The sequence below is a fragment of the Heterodontus francisci genome, unplaced genomic scaffold, assembly GCF_036365525.1.
Source record: "Heterodontus francisci isolate sHetFra1 unplaced genomic scaffold, sHetFra1.hap1 HAP1_SCAFFOLD_1403, whole genome shotgun sequence".
NCBI lineage: Eukaryota > Metazoa > Chordata > Chondrichthyes > Heterodontiformes > Heterodontidae > Heterodontus > Heterodontus francisci.
In genome coordinates, this window is record NW_027140157.1 from 25,967 (window position 1) to 45,694 (window position 19,728).

General features: G+C 55.7%; 1 protein-coding gene across 1 annotated transcript; it reads right to left on the reverse strand.

The window, feature by feature from the left end:
- Nucleotides 1-1,639: 1,639 nt before the first annotated feature.
- Nucleotides 1,640-17,787, reverse strand: LOC137358963 (haptoglobin-like). The gene is made up of 7 exons (XM_068025129.1): nt 17,616-17,787; nt 10,376-10,455; nt 6,807-6,941; nt 5,640-5,714; nt 4,479-4,613; nt 3,718-3,792; nt 1,640-2,545 (listed from the first exon to the last, which is right to left on the reverse strand). Exons 1-7 carry the CDS (start codon nt 17,618-17,620, stop codon nt 1,776-1,778), a joined length of 1,275 nt encoding a protein of 424 aa, XP_067881230.1. The 5' UTR covers nt 17,621-17,787; the 3' UTR covers nt 1,640-1,775.
- Nucleotides 17,788-19,728: the final 1,941 nt, after the last annotated feature.

The following is a 19,728-nucleotide window of genomic DNA, read 5'->3' on the forward strand; positions in this document are numbered from 1 at the left end:
CGGAGAGCCTCCTGCTCCTTCTGCATTCGCCGCTACTCCAGGCACGTCCCTTGTCCCGTCACTTGTCCGCTTTACCGTCTCCCTTTCGCCTTGCACCGCCTCCCACGCCATCACAGACCTGCCCTTTGCTTCCCTCCATCACCTCGCCCCTCCCTCCGCCCCTCCCCCGCTTTCCCTGCCTCTGTATTGTCATGAAACCTGTGCTTTCGCCAACTCTCTGATGGACAGAGCAGGGCCTCAAACCCAACACTGTATCTCTCTCTGCCCCACCCCCCCGATGCTTTCTATCCGGTTCGGCCCTTTTCCAGCATTTTCCCATCCGCTCCCTCCGGATTTCCGGCCTCGGCGGTAATTTTAACCTGTCCCTGGCTCTCCCTCCAACCCCAATCCCACCCCCGGGGGCAACCTGCGCTCTGTAAACTCTGACTGGAGGCTCAGCTGTGTTTATTAAGCCAGGATGTCACACTGTAGATTGTTACAATAAATCAGAGGATTTTACCGAGCAGAGAACATTAAAACATGTTGTCGTGCAGTTCCTGGAGGGATCGGAGGGTGAGGGGTCATCCCGAGGAACTGAGAGGGAAGGGTCGAGGGTCAAGGTGCATGAGAGGGGTCAGGTATTAGATAGAGAGTAAAGTCCCCATTAAACAGTCCCAGGGCAGGTACAGCACGGGGGTTAGATACAGAGTAAAGCTCCCTCGACACTGTCCCCATCAAACACTCCCCAGGACAGGTACAGCACGGGGGGTTAGATACAGAGTAAAGCTCCCTCTACACTGTCCCCATCAAACACTCCCCAGGACAGATACAGCACGGGGGGTTAGATACAGAGTAAAGCTCCCTCTACAGTGTCCCCATCAAACACTCCCCAGGATAGGTACAGCACGGGGGTTAGATACAGAGTAAAGCTCCCTCTACAGTGTCCCCCATCAAACACTCCCCAGGACAGGTACAGCACGGGGGTTAGATACAGAGTAAAGCTCCCTCTACACTGTCCCCCATCAAACACTCCCCAGGACAGGTACAGTACGGGGGTTAGATACAGAGTAAAGCTCCCTCGACACTGTCCCCCATCAAACACTCCCCAGGACAGGTACAGCACGGGGGTTAGATACAGAGTAAAGCTCCCTCTACACTGTCCCCCATCAAACACTCCCCAGGACAGGTACAGTACGGGGGGTTAGATACAGAGCAAAGCTCCCTCTACACTGTCCCCCATCAAACACTCCCCAGGACAGGTGGAGAAGTGGGTTAGATCATTTAAAAAAGGGAGGAAGGGATTGATCGGGTAGTTACAGGCCTGTCTGCCGAACCTCTGATTGGGAAAATTATTGGGAAAAAATTCCAAGGGATAGGATAAATCTTCATTTATAAACACATCGCATGATCATGTCCGACTAACCTGATTGAATTTGTTGAGGGGGACAACAAGGAGGGTCGATATGGGGGTGTGTGTTGATGTCATCTATCTGGAGTTTAACAAGGCTTTTGAGAAGGTCCCACATGGTCACGGAAGTAAAATCCCACGTACTCCCTGTCAAAGTGGGAAGTGCCATCCCAAATTGGCTCAGAGGCGGGAAGCAAAGGGCAATGGACGAGGCGGGAAAGATTCAGGACAAAGAATTGGACAAACACGGAGGAAATTCCAAGAATTTTATTACTGAATTCCCAGAATTACAGGGTGTGTTTCGAACGGGATTGAAGCTCTGATTGATTGAAGATGCCGATGGCGGGAAAGGATTCTTCCCCCACCACCCCCCGCCCACCGGCCTCCCTCAATGAGAGGCAATTGTATTCTTGATCCAGTCCATGTGGTCAAACACATCGGTGTACACGCCGTACTTCTCCGTCGCGCAGGGCCCGTCGTAGGAGAGGATGCCGTCCACGTAGTAGGTGCCATTTTCCACGACGGCGAAGGCGGCCCCCCAGTCTCCCTTGCACACGTTGTTCGAAGTCGCCGAGGGCTCCGTGCAGAACATGTTGGGGAAGTCATTGGGAAAGAACTGCGGGTGATTCTCTGCGAAGTACGCCTGGCACTCGGTGGTGTTGGCGACGGGCAGCGCCACGTAGCGCAGGTGGGCGGTGGGCGCCTCCGTCTCGCCCTTCCCCCACCCGGCAACGAAGCCCACCTGGCCCTGCTCGGTGTAGTCGTGCTCGGGCAAGCAGATGGGCATGATGTGGTTGTTGTAGGAGACCTCCTCCTTCAGTTTGACCAGGGCCAGGTCGTTGCGATACTCGACCGCGTCCCGAGGCCTGAGGTGCAAGACCACGTCCTCGACGTGCATGGCAGTCGTGGCCTTGATCGCCCGCTCGTCCTCCACTCCGAGATACACCTTCAGATGGGCGAGGAGCTCCTCCTTCTTGTGTGCGTGAAGCGCATGTGCAGAGGTCAGAACCCAGTGGTGGTCGATCAGGGCTCCGTTACTCAGATCCTCGTCCAGGTACTGCAGCCGAACGCTCCAGGGAGAGTCTCCGTGGACTGCCAGGCTACCCCCGACTATTCTCTGATGAACATCCATGGATTCGATGGGTTTCCCGCATTCAACTGAGAGAGAGAGAGAGAGAGGCAGGAGGGACACAGAGTGAGGAGAAGAAAGTGGCAGGAAATCCAGGGCACTCATTATCTCCCTCTTTAACAGGGGTCCCCGACAGAGAGACTCCCTCTTTAATAGGGGTCCCTGACGGAGACACTCCCTCTTTAACAGGGGTTCCTGACAGAGAGACTCCCTCTTTAACAGGGGTTCCTGACAGAGAGACTCCCTCTTTAACAGGGCTACCTGACAGAGAGAGACTCCCTCTTTAACAGGGGTCACTGACGGAGAGACACCGTCTTTAACAGGGGTCCCTGACGGAGAGACACCGTCTTTAACAGGGGTCCCTGACGGAGAGACTCCCTCTTTAACAGGGCTCCCCGACGGAGAGAGACTCCCTCTTTAACAGGGCTCCCTGATGGAGAGACTCCCTCTTTAACAGGGCTCCCTGATGGAGAGACTCCCTCTTTAACAGGGATCCCCGATGGAGAGACTCCCTCTTTAACAGGGATCCCCGATGGAGAGACTCCCTCTTTAACAGGGATCCCCGACGGAGAGACTCCCTCTTTAACAGGGATCCCCGACGGAGAGACTCCCTCTTTAACAGGGATCCCCGACGGAGAGACTCCCTCTTTAACAGGGATCCCCGACGGAGAGACTCCCTCTTTAACAGGGATCCCCGACGGAGAGACTCCCTCTTTAACAGGGATCCCCGACGGAGAGACTCCCTCTTTAACAGGGATCCCCGACGGAGAGACTCCCTCTTTAACAGGGATCCCCGACGGAGAGACTCCCTCTTTAACAGGGATCCCCGACGGAGAGACTCCCTCTTTAACAGGGGTCCCCGACGGAGAGACTCCCTCTTTAACAGGGATCCCCGACGGAGAGACTCCCTCTTTAACAGGGATCCCCGACGGAGAGACTCCCTCTTTAACAGAGATCCCCGACGGAGAGACTCCCTCTTTAACAGGGATCCCCGACGGAGAGACTCCCTCTTTAACAGGGCTCCCTGATGGAGAGACTCCCTCTTTAACAGGGCTCCCCGACGGAGAGACTCCCTCTTTAACAGGGCTCCCTGATGGAGAGACTCCCTCTTTAACAGGGATCCCCGACGGAGAGACTCCCTCTTTAACACAGTCCTAGACTATCTTTGCGGTACACTCGTCGATATAATATCTGATATTACCTGGTTCACATACTGGGAACTCGTAATCCAAGTCTGTGTTCCTCCACTTCCCTTCGATTGTGCAGACATAGACTCCTGGGTGAACAAAAGGACACACGAGTCAGAAACCAGGAGACTTAACAATGTAACTTCACCCAGTCTCCTGCAATCCACATGTCTCTCCTGTGCTCTCTTTCACCCTCTTCCACTCCACATATCTACCCTCCCCTTTCTTCTACCACCTCGCCTCTACCTACCTCCGAGAGCACAGCACTCCCTCAGTACTGACCCTCCGACGGTGCGGGACTCCCTCAGTACTGACCCTCCGACAGTGCGGCACTCCCTCAGTACTGACCCTCTGATCGTGCGGCCCTCCCTCACTACTGACCCTCTGACGCTGCGGCACTCCCTCAGCACTGACCCTCTGACGCTGCGGCACTCCCTCAGTACTGACCCTCTGATGCTGCGGGACTCCCTCAGTACTGACCCTCTGATGCTGCGGGACTCCCTCAGTACTGACCCTCTGATGCTGCGGGACTCCCTCAGTACTGACCCTCTGACGCTGCGGGACTCCCTCAGTACTGACCCTCTGACGCTGCGGGACTCCCTCAGTACTGACCCTCTGACGCTGCGGCACTCCCTCAGTACTGACCCTCTGACGCTGCGGCACTCCCTCAGTACTGACCCTCTGACGCTGCGGGACTCCCTCAGTACTGACCCTCTGACGCTGCGGCACTCCCTCACGACTGTTCCCATCCTTTAACACCCTATTCGAGTCTCACCTTCATCACTGAAATCTCTCTCATGGTGGTTTGCATCACAGGTGTATTTGATGGCGGAGAGATATGTTGTGATTCCGAAGGTTGACAAGTATTCAAAATGGCCGTGCTCGATATCCGAGGGAACGGGACAGCTAACTGGGAATGAAAATGACTTTCAATAAGTAGAGCAAGAAATTCCCCATGCGAGCCAATCCCGGGCAAGGTCCAACTGAACAATAGAACTGTGCACAGTGCTCCCAGTGTGGTCCAACTGACGGATATGGAGAGCGGAACTGTGCACAGTGCTCCCAGTGTGGTCCAACTGACGGATATGGAGGGCGGAACTGTGCACAGTGCTCCCAGTGTGGTCTAACTGAGGGATACGGAGAGCGGAACTGTGCACGGTGCTCCCAGTGTGGTCCAACTGACGGATATGGAGAGCGGAACTGTGCACTGTGCTCCCAGTGTGGTCTAACCCAGGGATATGGAGAGTGGAACTGTGCACGGTGCTCCCAGTGTGGTCTAACCCAGGGATATGGAGAGTGGAACTGTGCACGGTGCTCCCAGTGTGGTCCAACCGAGGGATATGGAGAGTGGAACTGTGCACAGTGCTCCGAATGTGGTCTAACCGAGGGATATGGAGAGTGGAACTGTGCACAGTGCTCCGAGTGTGGTCTAACCGAGGGATATGGAGAGTGGAACTGTGCACCGTGCTCCCAGTGTGGTCTAACTCAGGGATATGGAGAGTGGAACTGTGCACAGTGCTCCCAGTGTGGTCTAACCGAGGGATATGGAGAGTGGAACTGTGCACAGTGCTCCCAGTGTGGTCTAACCGAGGGATATGGAGAGTGGAACTGTGCACCGTGCTCCCAGTGTGGTCTAACTCAGGGATATGGAGAGTGGAACTGTGCACCGTGCTCCCAGTGTGGTCTAACTCAGGGATATGGAGAGCGGAACTGTGCACAGTGCTCCGAGTGGGTTCGAACACCAGCGTCTCAGGGTTCCCCACATTAACTGAGGAGCTTCTTCCCCTGGTACCGTCCCAGTAAATTTCTTCAGCTCCATCTCCTCCCGGGGACTGGAGGCCGGCCTCCCGCTGGGGCATAAGGCAGGGAGGTTTCCGGGGCAGGGGTTGTCCCTCTCCCGGACTGTTTGCTGAGGGCTGACGGGTCTTTTCCTTACCTTTGTGGCACGTTGGGAGGTTGTAGAACAACTTGGAGTTCTTCCACTTGTTGTGCAGCGTGCAGACATACACAGCTGGAGGAGAGAGAAACAGCAGAGTTTGGAGGTGGCACACACTCATCCCTCCCCTCGCCACCCGCCGGACGCCCAGCTCATCCACCAGGTCTCCCACCCTGCCCTCTCTCTCTCTGTCTCTCTTGCGGGTTTTGCATCCACAATGTGGGGAATTACCTGGATGGGTTCAACGTGTTGGTAGGTAAGGGTACTGAGGGCAAGAGTGTAATTGGGGGGGGTGGGGGGGGGGGAGAGGTGGGAGAACCTTTTGGGACTTCTGGAGGAGGTCTGAATTGAGGGCTATGGAGAGAATGTGTGGAGTGGGGGATATGGGGAGTAGGTGGGAGTGAGGGAAAGGTTGGTGTGAGTGCGACGGGGGGGGTCTTCGGGGAGGCTGGAATGAAGGGAGATGGTGAGGGAGAGGTTCGGGGTGGGACAAAGGGAGGGGTTTGTGGAGAGTGACGGGAGGAGAGGTTGGGCAGGGGGTGACGGAGGGTACAGGGTGTGGGGCACAGGTAGAAGGTGGGGCGATTGGGTAGAGGGAGGGGTTGGGGAGGGTCTGACGGAGGATTCAGCAGAGGGAGAGGATGGGGAATATGGGACAGAGAGAGGGGGAGGGGAGGTTGGAATTGAGGTAGAGGATGCCGACTTCACATAACTTAATGCAGCGTCCTAATCTACCTCAGCCAACTCGCCCCTCATTCCCACCTAGTTTGCTTTCTCTAGGTTTTAAACCTGAATTGCAGACTTAACTAAATCACTCTCAAATTCATTATGATATTCTCTATTATGATCACTCTTCCCCAGAGCCCCCTTTGCGAAAGCTTATTAATACCTGATCCAAGATAGCCTGTTCTATAGTTGGAACAGCTCCGCCTTTCCCCAGGACTGGTGCTAGTGGCTGTCAATCCCCTATCCCCACTCCAGTCCCTCAGCATTTCACCTCCTGATCTGTTCTCCCCTCTGTCAATTGGCACATGGTTGAGCTCCTTTCCCTTTGAGTTTCTGCTTCATTAAATCTGGACCCCCAACTCCCCAAGATTTCCCGGTGTTCTTGGTTCCTACCGGGTCCATGGGAGCTGGGCACCGGTGCACCCGTCTCCCAGAACTCACCCTCCTCCGGGTCTTCGAGATGGTAGATGGGGCCGTCACAGGAATACTTGATGACGGACAAGTAGGTGTCATCTTCCTGGTGGGTCAGATACTCGTAGTGTCCGTGCGTGATGTTCTCTGGGACACCGCAGTGAACTAGATGAGATGGCAGGGGAGAGACATGATTAGTATGGGCTGTGCTCCCTCAGTACTGATCCTCCGACAGTGTGATGCTCCCTCAGCGCCGGCCCTAAGACAGTGGGGCACTCGAACATTGCCACAGTATCTCTTTGGAACAAAGGATGCCCAAACAGGTTGAGAGGTGTCAATTACACCCACCCTGAAACATTCCCGAATTGAATGGGTTCTTCTGAAACAAAGAAGGTGTGAAGTAGCCACATCCCGGGTTTTTGTGGGTCACCACAGGGTGCGAGATCCAACGTCTTGCCTCTGTTGGGAGACGAGGACCATTTTGATCTTAAACGTATCTCTGCGGAGAGGGACACCCCAAAAGAAAGATTACCAAACAGTTTGTCCAGCTCGGGGCTGGGCGAAAGTTCCAGCAACCCAGAAACTAAGGCGTCCTGCTGTAAATTCTACAGTTTTAACTTACGCAGCAGTGAAATTGGAAGTGATCCTCTATCTCCAAATTGAACGTTCCACCGTGAGAGAAAGCTGCATGCATCTCGGGCCTGCAACCAGTGAGTATTTGACCTCCGAGAGAATTCAACCGATTTCCCGCAAACCGCCAAGCCCTACCTTACTTGAAAACCACGTACCCCTTTTCCTCTTTATCTGTCTCTTGTGTGTTGTCAAGAGGATTTATTTTATTTTTGCATTAAAACTTAGGATTCTGTGTTTTTAAAATTTGAAAAGGATTTCAGTGGATATTCAGACATTTGGAAATTACTAAACTTTATAGATTGTTCAAAGAACTTTAAAAGCCACAGGGTTTAGACATTTGAAATTTGTTTTTGATTTTGACCTGCCTGGAGATCGGAAGACGACCCAGTAAGGGGTATTACCTCTCCGTAAATAAGCCCTGCATCAAGTGTGATTCCTGTTGCCTCCTGTGTTTTAAGAAATCCTGAATATCGCCAGAAACCTTTTATTGCGATATTGCTGCTGGAAGACCTAAGAATATCTTTGTTGCTGCACACCCTGAGGGACGACCTTATGTGAAGCCTTCTACTGTTGATCTTTGAACATCGAGAGTTCAGGTCCAACATGTTCCGTAATGTTGAAGAGTAGGACCGACAAGTCCAGGGAACCCTGGATATCCAGGGATATGGAGGATTGGATAAGGGGGGGAAAAAAGGAGGCTTATGGCAGATTCAGAGTGCTGAAAACAGCAGAGGCCCTCGAGGAGTATAGAAAGTGCGGGGGGGGGGGGGTATTTAAAAAAGTATTTAGGAGAGCGAAGAGGGGGCATGAAAAAACACTGGCGGGCAAGATAAAGGAAAATCCCAAGGCGTTTTATAAGTATATTAAGGGCAAGAGGATAACCAGGGAAAGAGTAGGGCCCATTAGGGCAATCTGTATGTGGAGCCGGAGGACATAGGTGAGGTTTTAAATGATTTCTTTTCATCTGTGTTCACTATGGAGAAGGACGATGTAGGTGTAGAGATCAGGGAGGGGGATTGTGATATACTTGAACATATTAGCATTGAAAGGGAGGAGGTATTAGTGCTTTTAGCGGGCTTAAAAGTGGATAAATCCCCAGGCCCAGATGAGATGTATCCCAGGCTGTTATGTGAAGCAAGGGAGGAGATTGCAGGGGCTCTGACACAAATTTTCAAATCTTCTCTGGCCACAGGACTGGAGGACAGCGAATGTGGTACCATTATTCAAGAAGGGTAGCAGGGATAAGCCAGGTAATTACAGGCCGGTGAGTCTAACATCAGTGGCTGGGAAAATATTGGAATAAATTCTGAGGGACAGGATTAATCTCCACTTGGAGAGGCAGGGATTAATCAGGGATAGTCAGCGTGGCTTTGTCAGGGGGAGATCGTGTCTAACTAACTTGATTGAATTTTTCGAGGAGGTGACTAGATGTGTAGATGAGGGTAAAGCAGTTGATGTAGTCTACATGGACTTCAGTAAGGCTTTTGATAAGGTCCCACATGGGAGATTGGTTAAGAAGGTAAGAGCCCACGGGATCCAGGGCAAATTGGATCCAAAATTGGCTTAGTGGCAGGAGGCAGAGGGTGATGGTCGAGGGTTGTTTTTGCGAGTGGAAGCCTGTGACCAGTGGTGTACCGCAGGGATCGGTGCTGGGACCCTTGCTGTTTGTAGTGTACATTAATGATTTAGACGTGGATATAGGAGGTATGATCAGTAAGTTCGCAGATGACACGAAAATTGGTGGTGTCGTAAATAGTGAGGAGGAAAGCCTGAGATTACAGGACAATATAGATGGGCTGGGAAGATGGGCAAAGCAGTGGCAAACGGAATTTAATCCTGAGAAGTGTGAGGTGATGCATTTTGGGAGGACTAACAAGGCAAGGGAATATACAATGGATGGTAGGACCCTAGGAAGTACAGAGGGTCAGAGGGACCTTGGTGTACTTGTCCATAGATCACTGAAGGCAGCAGCACAGGTAGATAAGGTGGTTAGGAAGGCATATGGGATACTTGCCTTTATTAGCTGAGGCACAGAATATAAGAGCAGGGAGGTTATGATGGAGCTGTATAAAAAGCTAGTTAGGCCACAGCTGGAGTACTGTGTACAGTTCTGGGCACCACACTATAGGAAGGATGTGATTGCACTGGAGAGGGTGCAGAGGAGATTCACCAGGATGTTGCCTGGGCTGGAGCATTTCAGCTATGAAGAGAGACTGAAAAGGCAAGGGTTGTTTTCCTTAGAGCAGAGAAGGCTGAGGAGGGACCTGATTGAGGTGTACAAAATTATGAGGGGCATTGATAGGTTAGATAGGAAGGAACTTTTTCCCTTAGCGGAGGGGTGAATAACCAGGGAGCATAGATTGAAGGTAGGGGGCAGGAGGTTTAGAGGGGATTTGAGGGAAAACATTTTCACCCAGAGGGTGGTTGGAATCTGGAACGCACTGCCTGAAGAGGTTTTGGAGGCAGGAACCCTCACAACATTTAAGAAGTATTTAGATGAGCACTTGAAACGCCATAGCATACAAGGCTGCGGGCCAAGTGCAGGAAAAGGGGATTAGATTGGAAGGGTGCTTGATGGTCGGCGCAGACGCGTTGGGCCGAAGGGCCTGCTTCTGTGCTGTATAACTCTATGACCCCATGACTCTAATTCGTATCGAGATTTCCTTCATGATTGTTTGAGATTTAGTTGTAATGATATGCTGTGATACCTGTGGAGAAGCGGGACTGAATTAACAGTGCACTCCGCCCGTCTCGGTCATAACTGTGTGTGCGCCACCCTGTTACTGAGTACAAAGTACCGACCCTCCGGCAGTGCGCAGCCCCCTCAGTACTGACCCCCCCCCCCCCCGAGAGTGCGGCGCTCCCTCGGTACTGACCCTCCGACCCACGGCCCCCTCTGCCTCAGAGACAGGGCGCAAAAATCTCCTGAAGGTGCCCGGTCGGGCACACATGGTGTACAGACTTACCATGTGCGTAGCTGATGTTATGGTGGTCCGCTGAAGAGATGCTCAGGGTGCCGAGAAGGATCGACTGAAGGAGAATGAGCCTGCAGCAGAAAGCGGAGGGATAGATATCACTCCTGCACACACAACCTCTCCGTTCCCCACAGCACGGGGGGTTAGATACAGAGTAAAGCTCCCTCTACACTGTCCCCCATCAAACACTCCCCAGGACAGGTACAGCAGGGGGATTGGCTCCTCTCTGATTGGGAATACTGAGTGCTGAGTGCCTCAACGAGGTGCAGCCGACAGTGCTGCAGTCAGTTGCTGGAGAGGGAGAGCTGAGGAGGGAACTGCAAAAAAAAAACCTTTCAACAACTTTTGCTGCAGAGGAGGAAAGGCTTTGAAAAAGGCTGTATTTCAAGGTGGGTGTCGAGCACCAAGCTTTCATTTCGTTTGGACTGTTGTGGGAGGTGAAAGAGGCCAGCAGAACAAGGGGTGGGGGCAATACGATTCTGCAGGGAGCTGTGCAGTTGCACTAAAGTTGCAGGGAAGCTCCCTCCCCACCCCAATTGCCCAGCCTGAGTCAGCTGAAGCTGCCTGGCTAATAGAGACATAAGGATCGAACTAGAGCCTGGGCAGCTTTCGGCTGACCCAGGTGAAGACCCCTCCCACAACCGGAAGACCAGAAGTGTTACAGTGCTCTGAGTACCACCCTTTAAGGGGAAAAAAAAGCAAAGTCATCACTTGCAGCCTGTGTTTCCCATTTCCTGTGTACCCTCAGCCTCCCCCCAAACCGCCGAGTTGGTTTCTTTGTTTGTTTGCTTGCTTACCTGTAAATTGGGGGTGGGTTTGGCTCTTGAGCCATTGGCAAGCCCATCATCACCGGTGGCGGGGCCTTCTCATACCCATGCGGCTGTAGCCTCTGTGGCCGCCCGTGTGACCCCGTCACCTTTTAAATTAATCACTTCAAGCCATGGGGTAAAGAGCTATCCCCACCCCAATATGTCTATAGAGGCCTGCGTAAAGGCAATGGCCGAGGTTGTCGGCCCCTCGGCCATTGTGGCAGCCTCAAAAATGTACGGGAAGGCTGTGTTCTTCCTGAAGATCGAGCGGGCGGTGTCCCTGGCCCTGAGTAAAGGGCTCACTGTGGGTGGGACTTTCCTGCCGGTGGACCCTCTAGGGGCCACTGTGCAGTGGATAATGTTATCAAACGTCCCGCCCTTTATTCCCAGTGAGCTCCTCCTTCCCCACCTGCACCATCTGGGGGAGGTGAGGTCGGGGATCACCCCAGTCCGGCTTGGTCTTCGGGAGCACAGCCTCCAACATGTCTACTCCTTCCGCCGCCAGTTATTTATGCAGCTGGAGCGGGAGGAGGACTCGGATGGCCAATTTAATTTGGAGTTCCAGGGGACGGCCTACCGCGTCTTTTGGACCTCGGACGGGGCGCGGTGCCACGTCTGCAAGGGGGTGGGGCATGTTCGTAAGAACTGCCCCAACCTCCCGGCCGCCAGCTCCACCTCGGCGGCCCAGGGTCCTCCCACTCCCCCCACACATCCAACAGACACCGCTCAGTCGGTTCCGGAGGCTGTGGTTTTCACAGCCTCCAGCGGGGAGGGGAGTGCCCGTCCGAGTGGAAGGAAGACGCGGAGGCAAAAGAAACATCAAGAGGCGCGTCCCCTGGACACATTGAAACAACCCGAGCCTGAGCTCAGCCCAAAGCCCATTCCCATGGAATCCACCTGTCCCAGGGCTGGGCTCAGGCCCAGGGTGACCAAAAAAAAGGAGGGTGCGGAGGCGGAGGCCTCTGATGACATGGAGGTCTCTGAGTCTCCGCGCCCAAGTGCGAAAAAGAGGAGAAGGCACCCCTCCACAGAAATAACACAGGGCCCTGAGGCGCAGGGCCCATCTGTTGGAGGGGAGCTGCCTCCTGTTTCTGGTCCTCAGGTTCCCCCGAGCGCCACCACCAAGGCTGCAAAGCCCGGGCAGGAGCTCCCTATTCCTCAGGATGGAGGGGAGGGGAAGGCCCTGGGACATGAGGCCCCTCCTGAAGGAGTAAGTGGGGCCCTGCTTGTGGTGGGGGAGCCTGGGGACGCCGCCCATTCTGCCACTGCTACTGGGTCGGGTGCCCTGAATGAAGGGGAGGGTGAGGCCCCAGAGGGTCGGCCCTCCCAGCCGGAGTCCACCACCAACCTAGAGACACCTGACCCGGTTATAACCGAGAATGCTGCCCCATCTGCTGGACCTGTGGGTGCTGGCAGAGCAGGAGATGGCCTCCTCTCTCCGCCTCCAGTCTCGGCTCCGGCTGGTTTTCCGGAGTCGAGAACTTCTGTCTCCCCTGGACCACTCATTGGCCTGGGGATGGAGGTGGAGGGGGGTCCTGATCCGCTGGTGCCTACAGGCTCCAGTTTCACAATAGAACCCAGAGAAGACTCCTCCGCCATCGATCCTGGGGGTGGGATCGTGACGGAGGCGGGACCAGCTGGCACGGCCGGGACGTCCGCCCCACAGTGTGTGGTGGATGTGTCGGCCGCTGGCGGTGACGACCCGGAGGAGGATGGGGATTCGGTGCGGGGCACGGAGGATGATCTTGATTACATCGTCAGTGAGGTGGTGGAGTCCCTCGTGCTTCCCACCGAATCTCCTCTCGTCCCCACGGCGGAACTCCGGGATTTTCTCGCGGCTTGCAGGGGTTGCCGCAATAAAGTTCAGCTGGCCCTCGACCGTTGGTCGAATCTGGCGCTGATCATCCAGTCCGTCCGTGCCGCCCTTAAGATAGCGGGCAAGCGCGCGGACGTGAAACTGGTTGAGAGGCGCCGTTTTAATGTGTTCCTCAATGGGTTGCTGGGGGAGTGGAAGGCCAGGTGCACTTCCACTCCTTCCTCACAGTGAGGTGTTGGTGACGGGTTTTAAGTACCTTTGACATGAAGATAACCATAGCCAGCCTCAACATCAACGGCAGCAGAGGGGCTCACCGCAGATTTCACAATCTCTCAGTCCTTAGGGAAGGGAGATACGCGGTGAGCTTTCTGCAGGAAACCCACACCGTTCCGGGAGACGAAGCCACCTGGCTCCTGGAGTGGCAGGGTGGGGTCTACATGAGTCACCTCATCCCTATTTCTAGTGGGGTGGCTATCTTGTTGGCCCCGACTTTTCAGCCGGAGATCTTGGGGGTCAAGGAGCTAGTGCCGGGCCGCTTGCTCCACCTCGCCGTTCGCCTGGGTAGCGTGCCGCTCCACTTTGTGAACGTGTACGCGCCCAGGCCCGGCGCGTTGCAAGCGCGCTTCTTTGAAGAAGTGTCCGCTCTCTTGAGCTCCATCGATAGCGGCGAGTGCATCATCCTCGGGGGGGATTTTAACTGCACCCTCAAGGTGGGGGATCGCTCCGGTCCCCAGCGCGGCCAAGCATTGGTGGAGAAGTTGAGGGGACTGATCAGCTCCCTTAACTTGGTGGACGTCTGGCGGAATCTCCAACCCAACTCCAGCGCCTTCACGTGGAGGTCTGGAGGAGGAGGGTCCCGAATCGACCACCTGTACTTTTCGCAGGCGTACGTCTCCCGCGTCTCGGCGGCCTCCATGCGGCTGGTTCCGTGCTCGGACCACCGCCTGGTGTGGGCGGAGTTCACTCCGCTCCGCACGCGGGCGGGGTCCGCGTATTGGCACTTTAACAACCGGCTGCTGGAGGACGAGCGATTTCGGGACTCGTTCTGTCGATTCTGGGCCGACTGGAGAAGGAAGCAGGGGGGCTTCCCCTCCTTGAGGCTATGGTGGGCAAGACTCACATCAGCGTCTTCTGTCAGGAGCACGCGAAGGGGTCGACCAAGAGGCGGGAAGCCGAGATCGGGCGCCTTGAGAGGGAGGTGTTCGACTTTGAGTCCCGCCTCGGTCATGCCGTCGCGGACCCGGCCCTGTGGCAGGCGTACAAAGAAAAGAAGGGCGCGCTGAGGGACCTGCAGCTCATAGGGTCCCGAGGCGCGTACGTGAGGTCGCGGATCCAGATCCTGGAAGATTTGGACCGCGCCTCACCCTTCTTCTACTCGCTGGAAAAATGGCGGGGGGTCCGTAAGCAGTTCATTGAGCCGGCCATGCGGGTCGTCCTCTCGGCTTACGCCGACGACGTGCTCCTCGCAATCACAGATCCGAAGACGGATCCTCCATCACGGATCCGGAGGGAATGGGCCTCCTGGTCCTAACTTATTACAGTGCGTTGTTCTCTCCGGATCCGTCCAGCGAGGATGCGCGCAGAGTTTTGTGGGAGGACCTGCCGCAGGTCAGCCCGGAGGGCACCGAAGGATTGGAGGCTCCGCTCACGTTGGCAGAGCTGACTGGCGCCCTCCACCAGCTCTCGAGGGGCAAATCCCCAGGGCTGGATGGGTTGACCGTGGAGTTCCTCAGGGCGTTCTGGGACGTCCTGGGGGACGATTACGCGCGGGTCCTGGGGGAAAGCCTGGCGACCGGGGAGATGCCCCTCTCGTGGCGCAGGGCGGTCATCGTCCTGCTGCCGAAGAGGGGCGATCTCCGCCTGCTTAGAAACTGGCGTCCGGTCTCCCTCCTCAGCACGGATTATAAGGTCTTTGCCCGGGCTATGTCTACCCGCCTGGGCTCCTTGCTGGCCCACATGATCCACCCCGACCAGTCCTACACGGTCCCGGGCCGGTCCATCCAGGACAACATCCACCTGGTCCGGGACCTGATCCATCTTTCCCGGAGGACTGGTCAGTCGGTCGCCTTTCTCTCCCTCGATCAGGAGAAGGCGTTCGACAGGGTGGATCACGATTACCTTTTCGGGACTCTGCGCGCTTTCGGACTCGGGCCGCATTTCGTGGCCCGGGTCCGACTTTTATACGCCGCCGCAGAGTGTCTAGTCAAAGTTAACGGGTCCTTGACGGCGCCCCTTCGATTTGGGAGAGGAGTGCGTCAGGGTTGCCCCATGTCCGGCCAATTGTATACCATCTGCGTGGAGCCCTTCCTGTGCCTGCTTCGCAGGAGGTTGACGGGATTGGCTCTGCGCGAGCCGGCCATGCGGGTCGTCCTCTCGGCTTACGCCGACGACGTGCTCCTCGCAATCACAGATCCCGTTGACTCGCGGAGGATGCGCGACTGCCAGCAGACCTTTTCTGCCGCGTCCTCTGCGAGGATCAATTGGGAGAAATGTTCCGGACTCCTGGTTGGTCAGTGGCGGGTGGACTCCCTGCCGGAGGAGATGACACCTTTTGCGTGGAGCACCACGCACCTCCTCTATCTGGGACTCCACCTTAGCCCCGCTGAGGAAGCCTGGCCGGCAAACTGGCAGGAGTTGGAGGCGAAAGTCACCGCTCGGCTGGGGCGCTGGACAGGACTGCTCCAAGTGCTTTCCTACAGGGGCCGAGCGTTGGTCATAAACCAACTGGTGGCCTCCATGTTGTGGTACCGGTTGGTCACTTTGGCCCCGCCCCCTGTATTTGCCACCAAGATCCAGAAGAAACTCGTCGATTTCTTCTGGCGCAAGAGGAAACACTGGGTCTCTGCCGCGGTCCTGAGTCTCCCGATCGAGGAGGGCGGTCAGTCGCTGGTGTGCGTCCGCCCCCAGGCTGCGACTCTCCGCCTTCGGACCCTGCAGAGATACCTGTACGTGGAGCGTCCTCCCAGATGGTGTGCTCTGGCGACGTATTTTTTCCGCCAGTGTCACTGCCTTCAAGACGACACGCAGCTCCCGGTGGAGTCTGTTAGCCGTGCCTCTCTGAGGGAGTTGCCTGTCTTTTACCGGGATCTATTCCGAGTCTGGAACATGGTCGCCTCCAGTCAGGGCGCTCCCCCGCCGGCGGAGGAGAGTGCCTCAGCTGTCCGGGCGGCCGACTCCGGGGATGGTCCGGCGGGCGGAGGAGTAGCCGAAACCCCCGGGACGCCCCTCACTGCGGGTGGCGAGGGGGCTCGGGAGTGCGGAGCGATCCCGGTGGAGCTGAACCCCGCTCGGCCGGAACTGCTCATCGGACCCAGGCCCCGAAACCCTCCTCGGGAGCCGGTCCCGCACAACCCGAGCCGCCTCTCGGAAATGCCCTCCGTGCCATTCCAATCGGCGCGGAGGGGTTTCCTGTATGGGCTCCTCCTGCACACTCTCCATTTCCTCGCCCTCGTCAGCCGGCCGGACACGCCCTGGCGGTCCGCGTTGCCATCTGGCGGTGAAGGGAAACCCCGATGGAGGTCTCTCTATGCGGGAGTCTTCCCCCTTTACATCGGGGACCTGGGGTGGAGGGTGCTGCACAGAGCAGTCCCGTGCAATAGACTTTTAAGTAGGTTCACGGACTCCCAGGCCAGCTGTACTTTCTGCGGCCTGGACGAGTCCGTGTTTCACGTTTATACGGAGTGTGCGAGGTTGCAGCCCCTATTTGAGTATCTGAAGGGGCTGCTCCTCAAGTTCTGGCTGCACTTCAGTCCCACGCTCCTGATCTTTGGGCACCCGGAGCGGAGGGGCTTGGGCCGGGAGGAGGATCTCCTCGTCGGTCTGCTCCTGGGCCTGGCCAAGGTGGCAATTCACAGCTCCAGGCTGCGGGCCGTCGAGGGTTCCGTCCTCCCCGATTGCCTGCCCCTCTTCCGCGGTTACGTCCGCGCCCGGGTGTCCCTGGAGAAGGAGCATGCGGTGCCCGCCGGTACGCTCGGGGCCTTCCGCGACCGGTGGGCACCGCAGGGACTGGAGTGCATCGTCGACGCCGAGAATGGCATTTTAATTTGAGTTTTTTGTTTATTTATCTGGTTTTAATAGTTATTTTAAAACTGTAAATATGTACATAAAGGGGGCCTGAGGGATAAAGGCCCCCCACGATGTGAAAAATATAAAAGGGGCCTGGGGTACAAAGGTCACCTTGTGAAAAAAAAACGGGGGTTAGATACAGAGTAAAGCTCTCTCTACACTGTCCCCATCAAACACTCCCCAGGACAGGGACAGCACGGGGGGTTAGATACAGAGTAAAGCTCTCTCTACACTGTGCCCCATCAAACACTCCCCAGGACAGGGACAGCACGGGGGGGTTAGATACAGAGTAAAGCTCTCTCTACACTGTCCCCCATCAAACACTCCCCAGGACAGGGACAGCACGGGGGGGGTTAGATACAGAGTAAAGCTCTCTCTACACTGTCCCCCATCAAACACTCCCCAGGACAGGGACAGCACAAGGGGGATTAGATACAGAGTAAAGCTCTCTCTACACTGTCCCCCATCAAACACTCCCCAGGACAGGGACAGCACGGGAGGTTAGATACAGAGTAAAACTACACTGAAAAGAGCTGCTCACCACATTGTCACGGTTGAATCAGTCACCGCCACTCGAAAGCCTTGGTGCAGATTGCGATGCTTTCGAGGTGTCTTCCGAGCCCGAGCTTCTGTCTGACTGCTCCCGGGAACAGGGCTTATAAAGGTCCTGCGCCCACCCCACAACTTTGGGAAGCCCAGTAACTTTCCATCCAGCTGTGGTTTGCAAAGTTAGCTCTGCCAATCTCTCCACCCACGCCCTTCAACCCCCTTCACCCTTGTCCTTCTCCCTGCCTCCGCCAACTTCAAAAAAAGCAAACAGGTCCTATCTCCAAAACACCCTGAACTTTGAGCGGAGACCAGGTTCAGACCGGCTGCCTGAGGAGTCCTGAGCTGACACAGCCCGGCAGTGAAGCGGAGAAGCCCCCGCAGGGCGAACTCCGCGCGGTTACCGGGACGCCCCCTCGGCCAGGCGGAGGCAGCGGAAGCACCACGAGAGACAGACAACAGAAAGCCTCCCCCTTCCCCTCGCCCTTTAACCTCCTATCGGCCAAATCATTCCCCGTCAAATTCTCCAGTCCTCGACAACGTGAATCTCCCTCTGCTTCCCTCCCGTCCAGTGCCATCGCACTCTCCCTGCTGCGCGGTGACCAGAACCGCCCGCCGTCTTCAAACTGCAGTCTAACTCCTGCTTCCCGTCATTCCTGCACAAGGCGGGCTCTTATATCCCAGCCCTCGGCTCACTTTCCCTTCCTTACTGGGCTTTTCCGGATTTATATGAATTAGATACATCGCAGTGCACGCTTTCAAAGATGATCTGAGACTTGGAAGCATTGCGAACTGCTGGGAGGATAGTGTCGGACTTCTAAAGGACGCAGACAAGTTGCCGAAATGGGCAGACAGGTGGCAGATGCAGTTTAGTGCAGAGAAACGTGAAGTGGCTCATTTCGGTTGGAGGAACCTGGAGAGACAACATAATTGCCCCTTGAGAAGGTGGTGGGGAGCTGCCTTCTTGAACCGCTGCAGTCCGTGTGGGGTAGGTACACCCACAGTGCTGTTAGGAAGGGAGTTCCAGGATTTTGATCCTGTGATAGTAAAGGAACGGCCGATATAGTTCCAACTCAGGATGGCGTGTGGCTTGGACGGGCACTTGTTCGTGGAGGTGTTCCCAAAGCGTCTGCTGCCCTCGTCCTTGCAGGTGGTAGAGGTCGCGGGTTTGGAAGGCGCTGTCGAAGGAGCCTTGGTGCGTTGCTGCAGTGCATCTTGTCGATTGTACACACTGCTGCCACTGTGCGTCGGTGGTGGAGGGAGTGAATGTTTGTGGATGGGCTGCTTCGTCCTGGATGGTGTCGAGCTTCTTGAGTGTTGTTGGAGCTGCACCCATCCAGGCAAGTGGACAGTATTCCATCACACTCCTGACTTGTGCCTTGTCGATGGTGGACAGGCTTTGGGGAGTCAGGAGGTGAGTTACTCGCCTCAGGATTCCTAGCCTCTGACCTGCTCTTGTAGCTATGGTATTTATATGGCTACTCCAGTTCAGTTTCTGGTCAATGGTAGCCCCCAGGATGTTGATAGTGGGGGGATTCAGCGATGGTAATGCTGTTGAATGTCATGGGGAGATGGTTTGATTCTCTCTTGTTGGAGATGGTCATTGCCTGGCACTTGTGTGGCGCGAATGTTACTTGCCACTTATCAGCCCAAGCCTGGATATTGTCCAGGTCTTGCTGCATTTCTACACGGACTGCTTCAGTATCTGAGGAGTCACGAATGGTGCTGAACATTGTGCAATCATCAGCGAACATCCTCACTTCTGACCTAATGATTGAAGGAAGGTCATTGATGAAGCAGCTGAAGATGGTTGGGCCTCGGACACTACCCTGAGGAACTCCTGCAGTGACGTCCTGGAGCTCAGATGATTGACCTCCAACAACCACAGCCATCTTCCTTTGCGCTAGGTATGACTCCAGCCAGCGGAGGGTTTCCCCCCCCGATTCCCATTGACCTCAGTTTTGCTCGGGCTCCTCGATGCCGTACTCGGTCAAATGCTGCCTTGATGTCAAGGGCAGTCACTCTCACCTCATGAGTTCAGCTCTTTTGTCCATGTTTGAACCAAGGCTGCAATGAGGTCAGGGGCTGAGTGGCCCTGGCGGAACCCG

What these genes read in the sequence shown, in the direction of transcription:
- LOC137358963 (XM_068025129.1), bottom strand. An exon ending in TAACATCAGCTACGCACATG is followed by an intron (nt 6,942 to 10,375) that starts GTAAGTCTGTAC and finishes CATCTCATCTAG; the next exon opens with TTCACTGCGGTGTCCCAGAG. An exon ending in GAGAGATTTCAGTGATGAAG is followed by an intron (nt 3,793 to 4,478) that starts GTGAGACTCGAA and finishes TTGTTCACCCAG; the next exon opens with GAGTCTATGTCTGCACAATC.